The sequence below is a fragment of the Sinocyclocheilus rhinocerous genome, unplaced genomic scaffold (genome assembly GCF_001515625.1).
Source record: "Sinocyclocheilus rhinocerous isolate Xijiao unplaced genomic scaffold, SAMN03320098_v1.1 scaffold166, whole genome shotgun sequence".
Taxonomy (NCBI): Eukaryota; Metazoa; Chordata; class Actinopteri; order Cypriniformes; family Cyprinidae; genus Sinocyclocheilus; species Sinocyclocheilus rhinocerous.
The window spans coordinates 2,028,190-2,041,518 of record NW_015633186.1 but is presented as its reverse complement, the minus strand read 5'-3'; the positions used below and the strand labels follow the sequence as shown (position 1 = coordinate 2,041,518).

General features: G+C 34.6%; 1 protein-coding gene across 1 annotated transcript in view; it reads right to left on the bottom strand.

Moving 5' to 3' along the window:
* tlcd2 (TLC domain containing 2) overlaps nt 1-13,329 on the bottom strand; it is a 20,926-nt gene that overhangs the window by 5,701 nt on the left and 1,896 nt on the right. The window contains exon 3 of the mRNA XM_016557142.1: nt 9,575-9,657. Within this exon, the coding sequence (XP_016412628.1) occupies nt 9,575-9,657 (83 nt within the window). The remainder of the gene's footprint in view (nt 1-9,574; nt 9,658-13,329) is intronic.

Here is a 13,329-nt window from a genome sequence, read left to right as displayed (position 1 = left end):
CGTTTTAGGTAGGCGTGGTTGACTCTTAACTTTTATAAAGAATATCTCTTTGGATTTGAGACTTTAGTCTTTGCAACTTTACAGATCTTCTTTATGCACCAAGAGCTTGTAACACTTAAAAGAGAAAGGAAAAATTGAAATCGCATCATATGACCCCTTTAAAAGTGCAGCTCTGCTTTGTTTACAGTGGTAACATGGCTGCTGTTCTTGTTTTGTTCAGATATGATTTATGTAGCATTATTTCACAAAGCTAAAGTCAGACCATTCTGTCTTTGCTTTAAAGGTATAGTTCACCCAAAAATGAAAATTACCCCATCATTTATTAAGGCATCCTAGGTGTATATGACTTTTTTCTTTCAGACGAATCCAAACTGAGTTATATTTAAAAATATCCTGGCTTTTCCAAACTTTATAATGGCATGAATGGGTGTTATTTTTCAATAGTCCAAAAGAAGTCCAATAAAGCACATCCATCAATAATAAAAAGTGCCTCACACAGCTCCAGGGGGGTGAATAAAGGCATCCTGTAGCGAATTATATTTTTCTTACAAAAATGGTTATATATGAAATTCGATTTGCTACAGGAGGTCTTTATTCACCCCCCGGAGCCGTGTGAGGCACTTTTTTACTATGGATGGATGCGCTTTATTGAACTTCTTTTGGACTATTGACAAATAACACCCATTCATGCCATTATAAAGCTTTTAAATATAACTCCAATTGGATTTGATCCGATAGGAAGAAGAAAGTCATATACACTTATGCCTTGAGGGTGAGTAAATTATGGGGTAATTTAAATTTTTGGGTGAACTATCCCTTTAAATTTTGAAATGATTCTAACCTAATTTACTTCAAAAACTGCTCATGTCTGTTTGGATCGTGATTAAAATGCAGTGGTTCTGCAACTGCCTTTATATGAATCAGATTGCATGAAACAAAGTCAGGAAAAAACAATGATAAACCATGAAACCGTCAGAATTTTTCCTAAAAAAAAAAAAGATGATTTCAAAGTGCTATACAAATAAATATGACTTCATAAAAAACACATTAATCCACACCAAAGTAATGCTGCAGACACCAACATACAATCACAGTGAATCTGCATTAGCAAGATTATTCTCATAATCCATCTGCAGTCATGCTGAAATAATCTTATTCACTCACACACACACACACACACACACAAAGCCCTAAAGTTGCCAAGCATGAGAGAAATAAAAAAGCACATGCTGATCACACCTGAATAATTTTGTTGTTTACAACCAAACCAATGCTCTTATTTTCAATACAATTATGCATAAAAAGTATTAATGATGCAATAATAACATCACATTAGCACATGCCTGCCGGTTTGCTCCCCTGTTGTAATTGTAAATCTACAAGTCTGTGTGTGTTTGGTTTCATAAACCTCTCCCTGCGGGGACAATTATCATTAGTAGGGTCTCTACTTTCTCCATTACACAAAAAAAACAAACAAAAAAAAAAACATGGCAGACACAAATGGCATTTGGCATGGGATCAGAAAGGCTCTCCCCTGGGGAACGGGATGGGGGGTGGTAGCAGCACCAGTCTCAAACCAGTTAACCTGGTTACAGGTGAAACTCGTTCAGAACGCTTTGCCAGCAGGCCCATTTGAGTAGCATGTAAGGAATCCTGAAGCTCAGTGAGAAATAGAGCACAGATGCCAATGGCTTTAGACCACATGAGGTGATGAGAGAAGAGAGGACAGGTGGACTAACAGAGAGGACACATGCTTCGCTGAAGACACACACACACACACACATGAAAGCATTCAAAGGATAGTTTACCAAAAAGTTAAAATTCTGTCATTTTTAAGTCAAGGAATGGTCACACATATGATGATTCAAGAAAAACACCATAAAAGTGGCCTATACAAACTGTGCACTATTTACATTACTTTTAAAAAGTTTGGGGTTGAAAGAAATTAATTCAGCGATAGTATAAGTGATAGTAAATACATTTATAATATTATTACAAAAGATTTCGATTTCAAATAAACTCTGTTTTTTTTTTCTTTCTATTCATCAAAGAACCCTGAAGAAAATATACCAGTTTCCACAAAATGAAGCAGAACATGTTTTCAACATTGGTAATAATAAGAAATGGTTTTGATCAGCAAATCATTATATTAGAATGATTTCTTAAAGATCATGTGACAAAGACTGGAGTAACACAGGAATAACATTTTAAAATATATTCAAATAGAAAGTCATTTTAAATGATATTATATATTTCAAAATATTACTTTTTTTACTGTATTTTTTGATAAATACAGCCTTGGTTAGCATGAGAGATTTCTTCTATGATGAGCATGTTTTTAATTTCTGAATTATGTTTATTTATTTTATTTATTTATTTTTGTTAGTTCAGGTCATAAAGTGTCATCTGGTGCAACTCCCCAAAACACGATAGTTTGTAAAACATATTTTACTTCCAATCATTGAAAAATACATTTAAAAAGGTTGTTTGGAAACAAAGATTAAGAAAAATAATAACTAACCTAAACCTAATAATAATAACTTAAATAATGACTAACCCAATAACCTAAATTTTAGGCTGTTCCTCACAAAAAGCGATCATATAAATGGCGATTAAACAGCAGAAGTGTTATTTTTGAGTGAACTATGCCTTTAAGTGTTTTTTATATAAACAAATGCAGTGCAGCGGGTCTGTAAGGCACATCCTCCAGATTCCAATCCCAGTATAAAAACAGACGCAAACACAGAAAGCAGATCCACCCATTTAAAAATATCTGAGACCGAGGAGGGGCCAGATGGTGTGTGAGAGAGTGAAACTGGGCTGGGACATGAAGCTGAAGGTGGAGTGGGTATGTGGAAATATAACCATACGAAATAAAGGTGTTGAGAGGTGAACTCAAAGGGTGTGGCACAGTTTGAGAGGAAAAAAAAGGATGTACTGTATGAATATGTGATGAATATTTGAGTGTGTGTTTATGAGTCCAACATTCTCATGAATCAGTGATGATTTTTTAAGATGGGTGAGATGAGGGTTGAGCTGGCTGAATCTTGAACATTCACAGTATTTTTGCAATGAATTTGTCATCGATTAAGTGACATCATGAATATTACAATGGTTTTAATGTACTTTTTATTTACCCATTAAGTTTCCTAACAAAGGCTATCACAAACAATTCTGCTTTGTCTTGTGACTAAGAGAGTGTTAATTGAAACAGTCTGTTCAGATGAACTCGGATTCAATTGCATCATTTATAAAAAGCCCCCATGTGAAATATCTTACTTACTGAATTAAACATTTTCAGTTGCAATGAGTTAAAGTGGCTTTTGGTCGAATAAATTGTTTGTTTACAAGTTTAAATATTGAGATATAAATTGAACATGACCAAAAATATGGACATATATATTTTTCTTAGCTATATTGTCCAGCCCTGCTTCTGGGTATTCCAATATCAGTTTATCATATCATATTAAAGATGTGTTCATCTTTTTTTTTTTCTGACAAACTGACAAAAAAAAATATATGCAACAATTCTAAACCATGTACTGGAAATGTGTCTGTTTAATCTCCACAATCTAAGATGCTAAGTAAATGCATTAATCTTTAGTGGCCAGATGAAAATGGGTCAATAAATTGTTTTAATGAAGTTCTAAAAATAGACACTGAAAATGTAAATGGATAATTGCAATGGAAATTTTGACTATTAAGTGTAGGAGATGCTGACATTCTTTGCCCCTTCCCCCATTGTAAATGATAATAAGGAGCATTTTGGAGATGTTTACCGAGTCGTGGTCAGGACAAAGTCCACAACCTCACCCTGACACGACAGGTTAAACATGACATGACCCTGAGGAAGGCAGGGTTGTGTCAGTAAAACCCCATAAAACCCTGGTCAAAGAATAACAGGACCCCAAAAAATAAATAGACACACTACCTAAACCTTTAAGCCTTGGGATTGGTATGATTTTTTAAATGTTTCAAAACAACAACAACAACAACAAAAGCTGCATTTATTTGATCAACAATGAAGTAAAAACAGTAATATTGTGAAATATGATTACAATGCAAAATGTTTTATTTAAATTTATTTTAAAATGTACATTTTTCTTGTGATGATAAAGCTGAAATTTCAGCAGCCATTACTCCTTCAGAAATCATTCTAATATGCTGCTTTGATGCTCAAGAAACATTTCAGTGCAACTTAAAGGGGTCATATGATGCGATTTCTATGAAGCTCGTGATTATGGTAAGGGGCGTTACATTTCCGACGCGTGCTTGTGGTGTTCGGCCAATCACAATGCACTGGGTCAGCTGGCCAATCAGAGCGGACTGCGCTTGTCAAAGGAGGGGGCTTTGTTGAAAACGACATGTTTGAGAGAGGCGGGGCATAGAGGACCTACAATAATGTACAGTATTTGAAAAATAATGTGTTATTTGAACATCAAAGCATCATATGACCCCTTTAATAATTTATTTGGAAACCATGATACATTTTTTCAAAACTCTTTAATTGACAGAAAGCTTAAAAGTATTGTATGTAATACAGAAGTCTTGTGTTATCAACATCTTGTGTTAGTAACATCTGTGACTTGATCAATTCAATGTGTCAATTTTCATTTAATTTCAGAAACTCTGGCTGCAGTGTTGTCGTGGAGCCAGTGAAACCGGAGATTTTTGCTTGTGATGTCGGAGTTCGCGCTTTTTTCAGACTTCGGATTGGCCAAGATGACTTTACGGTTAGGGTTATATCGCCACCTGTTGTTTGGCATGCTTTTGACCACACTTCATAACGTGTTTTTGCGTTTTCATGTGGACTACATTGTTTTTTTAAACTCTGTTTATAAAAATACCCATGTTCGTGTGGACTAGGCCTTAGTTTAAACCAAAATAAACAGAACAGGAATAAAAACAAACCACATCACTACTGATATGATAAATTTGATCAACTGAAAAGGTCACACAAAGATCAAACTATATTTAAGCACAATAGCATTTACCCCCTCCCATTGACGAACAAAACCAGCATTCATCATTTGGGAGCCATACGTAGCATCATTCATACACAACACAGTTTCCGTGGCAACCGGACATGTACTATGGCAGTGCTCCAGATCCACTTTGAGTTACTGAGACTCGAGGCATTAAACGCTCTCAATCGAACAGGACTGTGTGCCTTCAGGCCTTAACCTCAGTACGGTACACACTGAACTCACCACAATGACTATTTGAAAGTGTTTCGAGGTTGGCAGCATTCCTTTGTTTGCTATCGTCACTCACATCAGAGTGAAATTCACCGATATTTTCAACTACTTTGGAGAAATAAACGTATCGGATGAAGCTACGTCATACTTCAAGGAAGTTCCATTCAAAAAAATAAACAGGAAGTTCTCAGAATATAAATGGCATGTCTATTTTTTTTTTTTTTGGTTGCTAGGAAGACTGAGATCTTATTTACAAGTGGGTTGCTTTGGCCCAGACAGCATGTTGTTCTGGAATGTTTGTCGGAACAAGTACAAATAGAGGTTTCTTCTGCTATGGGGAAGAGAGAAAGACTGAGAGGTTTTTCAGTCTACAGGTTATAGAGGAAACTTCAAGGGGGTTAGCATTCAATGGGATCTCATCTATAAGGGTCCTGGAGCATGAACATGTGTGGACCAGATGTCTCTGCTTCTGTCTGGAAAATGCTGAATGCATGCTGCAAGAGGAGGAGGGATCCAGCCACAAATACACTAGACTCTGGAGCCAAAAGTGGTTCCCTTGCTCGTACACATTCTTTCCCTCTCATTCCTCCGCTGCCTCTTATTCTTTCCATTTCCCTTCCAACAGAACAAAGCTTGCTGTTAACCTTTGACCTACTGTCGATGTATGCATTCTCCATTATAATTTTCTTTATAACCGATCATGCAAACAGCTGCTTAAGCCAGACTGTGTCGTAGATATTACACATTAGTCGGTGGGTTATTTTTTTAGCACAATTATTACAATAAAATTTTACAAAAAATGTGTTGTTTACAAAGAAATTATAGAAAATCAAACATACTGTCATAGCCAAGAGCAAAATAACTACCAGGTACAGACATGAGGGAAAAAGGAATAATAATAATAATAATAACAATAGAAGAAAAAAAAACAATAAAAGGAATAAAAAAAATAATAAAAAGAAAATTCATAGCCAAGAACAAAACAACTGCCAGGTAAAAACATGAGGGAAAAATTATTTAAAAAAATACAAATAATAATAATAATGAAAAAATAAAAATAAATAAAAGAAATAAGAAAAAAAAAGAAAATGAAATAAAACTCATAACCAAGAGCAAAACAACAGCCAGGTAAAGACATGAGGGGGAAAAATGATTAAAAATAATAATAACAATAATAATGGGGAAAAAAACAAAAGAAATAAGAAAAAGAAATAAAATTTATAGCCAAGAGCAAAACAACTGCCAGGTAAAGACATGAGGGACAAAATGAATAATAATAATAATAATAATAATAATAAAAACAACAATAATAATAGGGAAAAAAAACAAAAACAAAAAAAAATTAGACTAATTTCAGGTTTATTCTTAGATGTTTACCCAAGTCATCTAAAAGTTTGAACGTTTCAGACTTCAAAGATGTCAGATGTCTGTCTGAAGGTTGTAATGGTGGTGCTTTAAACATGATAAAAACATCAAGAAAGCAAAAATTGATCACACTTTACCAAATCAACAAGTTGGTTGAAACTTCCCTACTGTGTAGTTGCATTATAAACGCATCACCGTCCAATAAGCTACATGAAAATATAGAGGGACATTTATTTTACAACACAAATGTCCTCAGTTTCAAATTTTATACTGAAATCAGCATCAAAATTTGATGTACTAATCTTTCCTTTTTCAGACACAACCTCCTTGAGAATGTCAGGTATGTGTGGGCTGTTTTCTTACTACAGTACAATCGACTTGTTTACCACTCATGTTACTGACAGCTTTATCCAGAGTACAGCAGCTTGAACCAGTCAGGGAAAGCTGCAGGTTTAACACAGCAGAGCTGGATTATCAGGTTCTACAGAAAATGCAGGGGGGCTGTAATTGAGTTTCCTGGCAGGGAAACACTCAACTGCATCACTTTAGCTACGGAGTAAATTCTGTCAGTGAGCAAATACAATCACCTCAGGCTTGTGTGTTTAGGTGTACGAACAATCACCCTACCAGACTCTAGCCAAACCATGGGACTCCCCCCATTGTTTTGTATTTTTCCACTGATTCCACCTCAGCCTGCATGGTATGAATGAGAGCTAATACAAAAATTATCATCTCAGCCTCCTCTGAGACTTGAAGGCGTTAATTAGCAAACTCATTTGTGCTAAATGAATGGGGGATGAGAGATATTTGCTCTCTGAAGCACAGTTTCTGAGAAACTGATTTAAAGGAGGACTGTGGCTGTCCAAATGCCAAAAATGTTATTGGGTTAGTGTGATGCTTTCCACAGAACCACCTCTGGAAACTTCAGCATTCGCAAAAGTGACAGCCAAGCAATACAACCCACAAGCCAACCAAACCATTAAGTTGTTGCTTCTTACTATATTGGTGTATGGCAACACAACTGGGTTGATAGTAGGCCTCACCATCAGTGTTTTTCCACCGCAAATGAATGACTATTTAAGCAACAAGTGTTTCCATACATGGATTTCCTCTTCACCTGAAATCAGACTCGTTTTTATGTACACTACCTTTTTTTGTTTTTGTTGTTGTATGGGATCAGTAAGATTTTTTTTTTTTGCCAAGTGGTTTTTTCTTTTCTTTATTCCGTTTTGAAAGAAATTAACACTTTTATTCAGCAAGGACACTTCAGATTTGTCAAAAGTGACAGTAAAAACATTTATAATACTCCAAAAATTTTAAACAGCACAACTGTTTAACATCAATAGCAATAATAAATGTTTCTTGAGCATCAAATCAGCAAATTAAATTGATTTCTGAAGGATCACGTGACACGTAAGACTGGAGTAATGGCTGCTGAAAATTAATCTTTCACAATGAATTACATTTTAAAATACATTGAAATATTTATTTCACAATAGTATTGTTTTTTTTAAATATTTATCATGGAATAAAGGTGCCTTGGTGAGCATATGAGAAAACTTTCAAAAACATTTATAAATAAATCTTACCGATTTGGAACTTTTGAATGGTAGTAGTGTGTATAATTAAAGCATTGCATTTGAATGGAAAACTACACAGAGTCTGGATAGGGTGGGGCAAGACACCCACACCCATCTTGATCACATGATCTAAAGCTCCAATGATCTTTTAATAAAAAAAAAAAAAGGCTTTCCCAGAGACTCCCCAATTGCCTTCTCAAACACTTCACCTGTAGACAGCTTAATTTCTTGGAAAAGAAAACATCATAATGGCATTTTTGGTATGGCATGACAGAAGTTCCAACAACCTGATCCAACAACAAAAAAAGGCCTTCATTTGTTGACAGGCTGTAACTGAGCACATCTAAAACAAAGCTTCTCTTATTATCACAGTTTGTCTTATGATGTACACAGTGGGGAAGAATGGGACGGGGTGGAGATGAGAGGGTCTGACAGTTTCTTACAGTGCCATTAAAAATCTGGCAGCATGTTCCCTCCAGTCACTTCACTGAATGAGATCTCAAAAAAAGAGGGAACAACAGAACCATAGAATGAAGCTGGCTACTTTACCAAGTGGTGACGCCACAGAACCCCAAAAGAACCAAAGCTCAGAAAACCTGCTGAACTCAATGCAAGTGTTTGGATAGTGTGCTCGTCCATTAAAACAGGATACACTGGCTATGATAGTCTGTTTAGGTACTGAGTTAATGCGAATAATTTGTTCAAAAGGCCCCGCTATTGACTTGTTTATTTTTCATATCTAATCTATTTCAGCAGTTTAACCTCTGTTGACCTTAACACCTCACCTTTTTTCCAAAAATATGTCTAACCACAAACATGACAAAGACAAGGTGGTCAGACAGGTTGGACTATTTGAATACACTGAAAAGGTGCCGAATCAGGTCTGTGTAGATTTATTAGACGGATGAGTAATACAGAAACAGCTTTTGGAATGATGTTACTGTTTACAATCAAAACCTCCTTCACAACTAGCCAGTGGCTTTCTTTTAATTCTTATTATTTATTGTACTATTATTTTATGATGTTATATTCATGAAAATTAAGCACAATAACCATTCAAATTCTAATTTCTGCAATGCAAAAAGTAGTGATTTATTATGTAAATTATAAAAAGGATTAAAAATCATCATAAATCAGTAAAAAACAGTATTTATCTATTGCAGTATTAGGATATAATAAGAATGTAAGGTAATGAGACTTTTGATATTAATAGAAATGAAAAATATTCAAAAAGGACAAATATCCGGAAGCATTAGAAATGAGAACTTGGAGGAAAATGTGCTTAACTGTCAAAAAAAATAATCTTAATGGTCCTAAAAATAGCCTTTAAATTTGGGCATGTTTCATGATTTACCCATATAGCAGTTAAGTCAATGGGTTTCTCCAAAAATATATAATAATTTATATGTACCATGTTTTGTGTCTACTCACCACTACATGGTGGAAAAGGAGCTCCCATGAATGACTGATCTTCTGGTTGATAACCATATCAAAGAAGTCATATATAAAGTACCCTGAAACACAAAAATGCATATTAACACTATATTTGTCCAACAGTGGATCATTCAACAGGTTTTTCAAGCAACAGACCCCATGACAACAATTGTGTTGGGTACCAAGATGTCATTTCCAGAGAGCTATTTATATCCATCTCCCAATATGAGGGTCTCCATGGAGACTGCATTTTAGAGCAAAAGCCACAATTTTAAGAGCTGCTGAGTTATAAATTGGCTAATGTGCATGTCAAACCCATGTGCCTTGCAGTTAACTTTTTATGGACATATATTATGCAGAGATAACAGTACTGAAAAAAAATGCTATAAATTGTAAAAGAGTATAAAAATTAAAAGTAAAGGCCCATTCATTAAGAGTCATGTGACTTGGGGGTAGCACTCGTGCCTGGGACGGATCATAAAGCTAGCCATTCATTCTGCAGCTATAGTTAACATTTCTGCCAAATGCATGTGGGCTTCCTCCAAGTATTTAAAATATCTCTGGTATTTGGCAATTTGAATGGGAATTATCTACTTTTTGGTTGAAATAAACATTGCAGTCAACTGCGCAACATTTAAGAGTGATGCAAAATAATAGCACAATACACAAATAATAGCTAATAATCCAAGCGGATTGACATGCAGCCAATTTCTGTGATGCTGGATGTTTTGCGGTAAGTTTCATGTCACAGTCTTATTACTGCAATGCAAGACAAAAAAAATCATTATTGTAATGCAAAGAAAATAATAGATTATAAAGTATTTATTCATGGTATTACTGTCATACATTTAACCCTTATGCTGTGCTGAAGATCCTTTGCATAATTTGGTGATCCCAGTCAAAATTACTTGTACAGTAGATCTGTCATTATTCTATATTATCACAAAATCTTGGGTTCAATCTTTCTGTCAGGTTTTCTGTTCCTTTTTGGAACTTATTGGCAGTAGGTCTCATTGATCTGAGTTCATGCACCTCAGTTTTGAGTGAAACAAAATAAATTTTGTAGACAATTTTGGCAATGTTCACTCAAAAACTGAGTTGCATAAGCTCAGACCAATGAGGCCTGTGATTAATCAGTTCCAAAAAGAAACACAAAACCTATGTGAAAGAAACCAAGCTGATAAAACATTGAATCTAATATTGGGTAATAATACAGCATTACAAGTCATTTATAAGTTATTTTTAAAAGGCTGGTCATTTTCGAACAGGTACACCACAAGAAACAAGAAACAAGATCTCCAAGTGTACAAAAATAATCCCATTTTTTTTAGGAAGTTGTTGAACCCCAGTCAGTAAGCTTTAGTTCAATGTGATAACATTAAGCAGCATTTTCAGGAAAAAGAAAATCCTCTCCAGGTCAACATGACCAGAACACAGCATTAGGATTAATTAATGCAGGTTTAAATGGGAAAAATAGTATATTAGAATAATATGAGACTAACCATTGACAATAATTGTAATAAAAAAAATTAAATAAATAAATGTGTATGTATATATATATATATATATATATATATATATACATTACACACACACATATTAAAATAAATAAATAAGGGCGGGGGGCATCTGGAAACACTTTAGAGTAATTATAATTGAGCAACATAAGGTTAATTGTCAAAAGTGTCACAATGCAAAAAAAAAAGCCTTAATTTTGGGGTGCAATATGACTTGGGAGTACGTTTTTGTTCGATTTACCAGTCTATCAGTAAGGTTAGGGTCACCTGTGAAGTCTAACCCAGTTACATCAAATTACTGAGTGGGCACTGTTGCACATCCCTTACGAAAAAGAAGTTTATTCAAGTGTGCTATTAGTATACTTCTTTTAAACTAAAAATAGGAAAGTATACTTTTAGTCTACTTTTTATGTACTTCTCAGAAATGGGCTTTATGTACTTCTCAGAAATATACTTAAAATGACATTTAAGTATACTTGACTTATACTCAGAAAAAGTCTAAATATATTTTTGCTATAATTGTGCTCCTAGAATCCGTGTTTTCATTGTTATACGGTAGGGGGCGCTAGTACACATCTTCTGTACAGAATTTCCAAAAAACACAAGTGAAGAAGAAACCGAAACAACAGATGCTTCCACATGTAATCTAACACGATCATCAGACATAAAACAGTATCAAAACTATGTAACATTATGGAATAAAATGTCGACCAATGAAGAGGTAATAATAACTGTCAAGCTTTGGGGTGTTGATCGACTTTATCTACGTTTTGATTATCATTCTGAATCCAATTCATAGTCTTTTTTCAGCTTTTTGTTCAAAATGTTGTTTATTTCTTTATTTTTTATGAAACTTACTTATCCACATTCAAGTGTTTAAAAAAAGAATGCATGAAGCTAGAATAAAATGTTTTTGTTTACAAGCAGATACACTGTTCTTTTGATGTTTTGTATGTTCAGATATTCATGTAACAAAATATATACAAATTAATACCTAAATAGGGACATAGTAGTATACTTAAAGTATGATGTAAAGTTCACTTAAAGAAAACTTACGAGTATACTTGCAGTATAAAACTACTAAACTAGTAGTTTACTGAGACTATACTTCAAAGTGTACTAAAAATGCTACTACAAGTATTTAATTAGTAAACTATCAGTATACCTATAAGTTCACTTTTAGTATAGTTGCAGTACAAACTAAACATTTTGATGTAAACTAGTTGTGTACTCAAAGTTTACTACTGTTATACTTAAAAGTATACTTTTATATACTAGAAAGTGGGCCAATTTAGTCCCAAGGAGTATTGAAATAGTACACTTACAAGTATACTACTAGTACACTGATATTTGTATACTTACTACATAAAGTATACTTAAAAATATACTTGAACTTTACTTAAGTATACTTACTAAAATAAACTTGAAGTATACTACTTTTTGGTAAGGGCAGGCGCATCTGGTGCCAGAGCCGCTGCTTGTAAGAGTTCAAGGCTAACGTGTCAATCACACGATCACTCTGTTCTGGCTCGTACCTCGGCTTGATGGTATTTTGAGTGGATTCTCTTGAGTGGTATTTTATCAAGTGTTATGACACTATGCAGTTTGAATGAGGTTACATTATTATTTATGACAATCTCACATACAGCATGGCCTCTTTTACATTATTAAATGTACAGCATAAGATTTGCATAATGTATGTATTCACATCAGTGTTAATTTCGTTGACGAATAATTTTCGTCATAATTTTCGTCAACAAAATGTTTTTCACTGACGACAACGAGACGATAACGAACGAAGAAAATGAGACGAGAACGAGACGAAAATGTTAGGGAGGGACGATTTGGGAAGAGATTCATTCAGAACGAATCTGCTGCGTGGTTAGGTACATATGAACGGGCGGGACATGAGCTAACATACACTTGCTGCACGTCGCATAAAACGTTCAAAAATGTCAATATGTGGGAGTAAGAGAAGAGCAGACATATGGATAAATCTGACGACGCAAGACAGAACTCAATTCAGTCCGGTTTTCTGAGTGCAGACACTGAAGCACACACACACAGAAAGCGCCTCTCACAGCGCGCGAGTACTCTTTCGCGTCGCATGAACGGAGAATTGCACACAAAATTATGCTGAATTGTCCATTTTGACGAGTATTTACATAAACACAGTTAATTACATCTGAAGTAAACGTAAACAGCAGGGAGAACGTGTATCAGTACATTGCATCC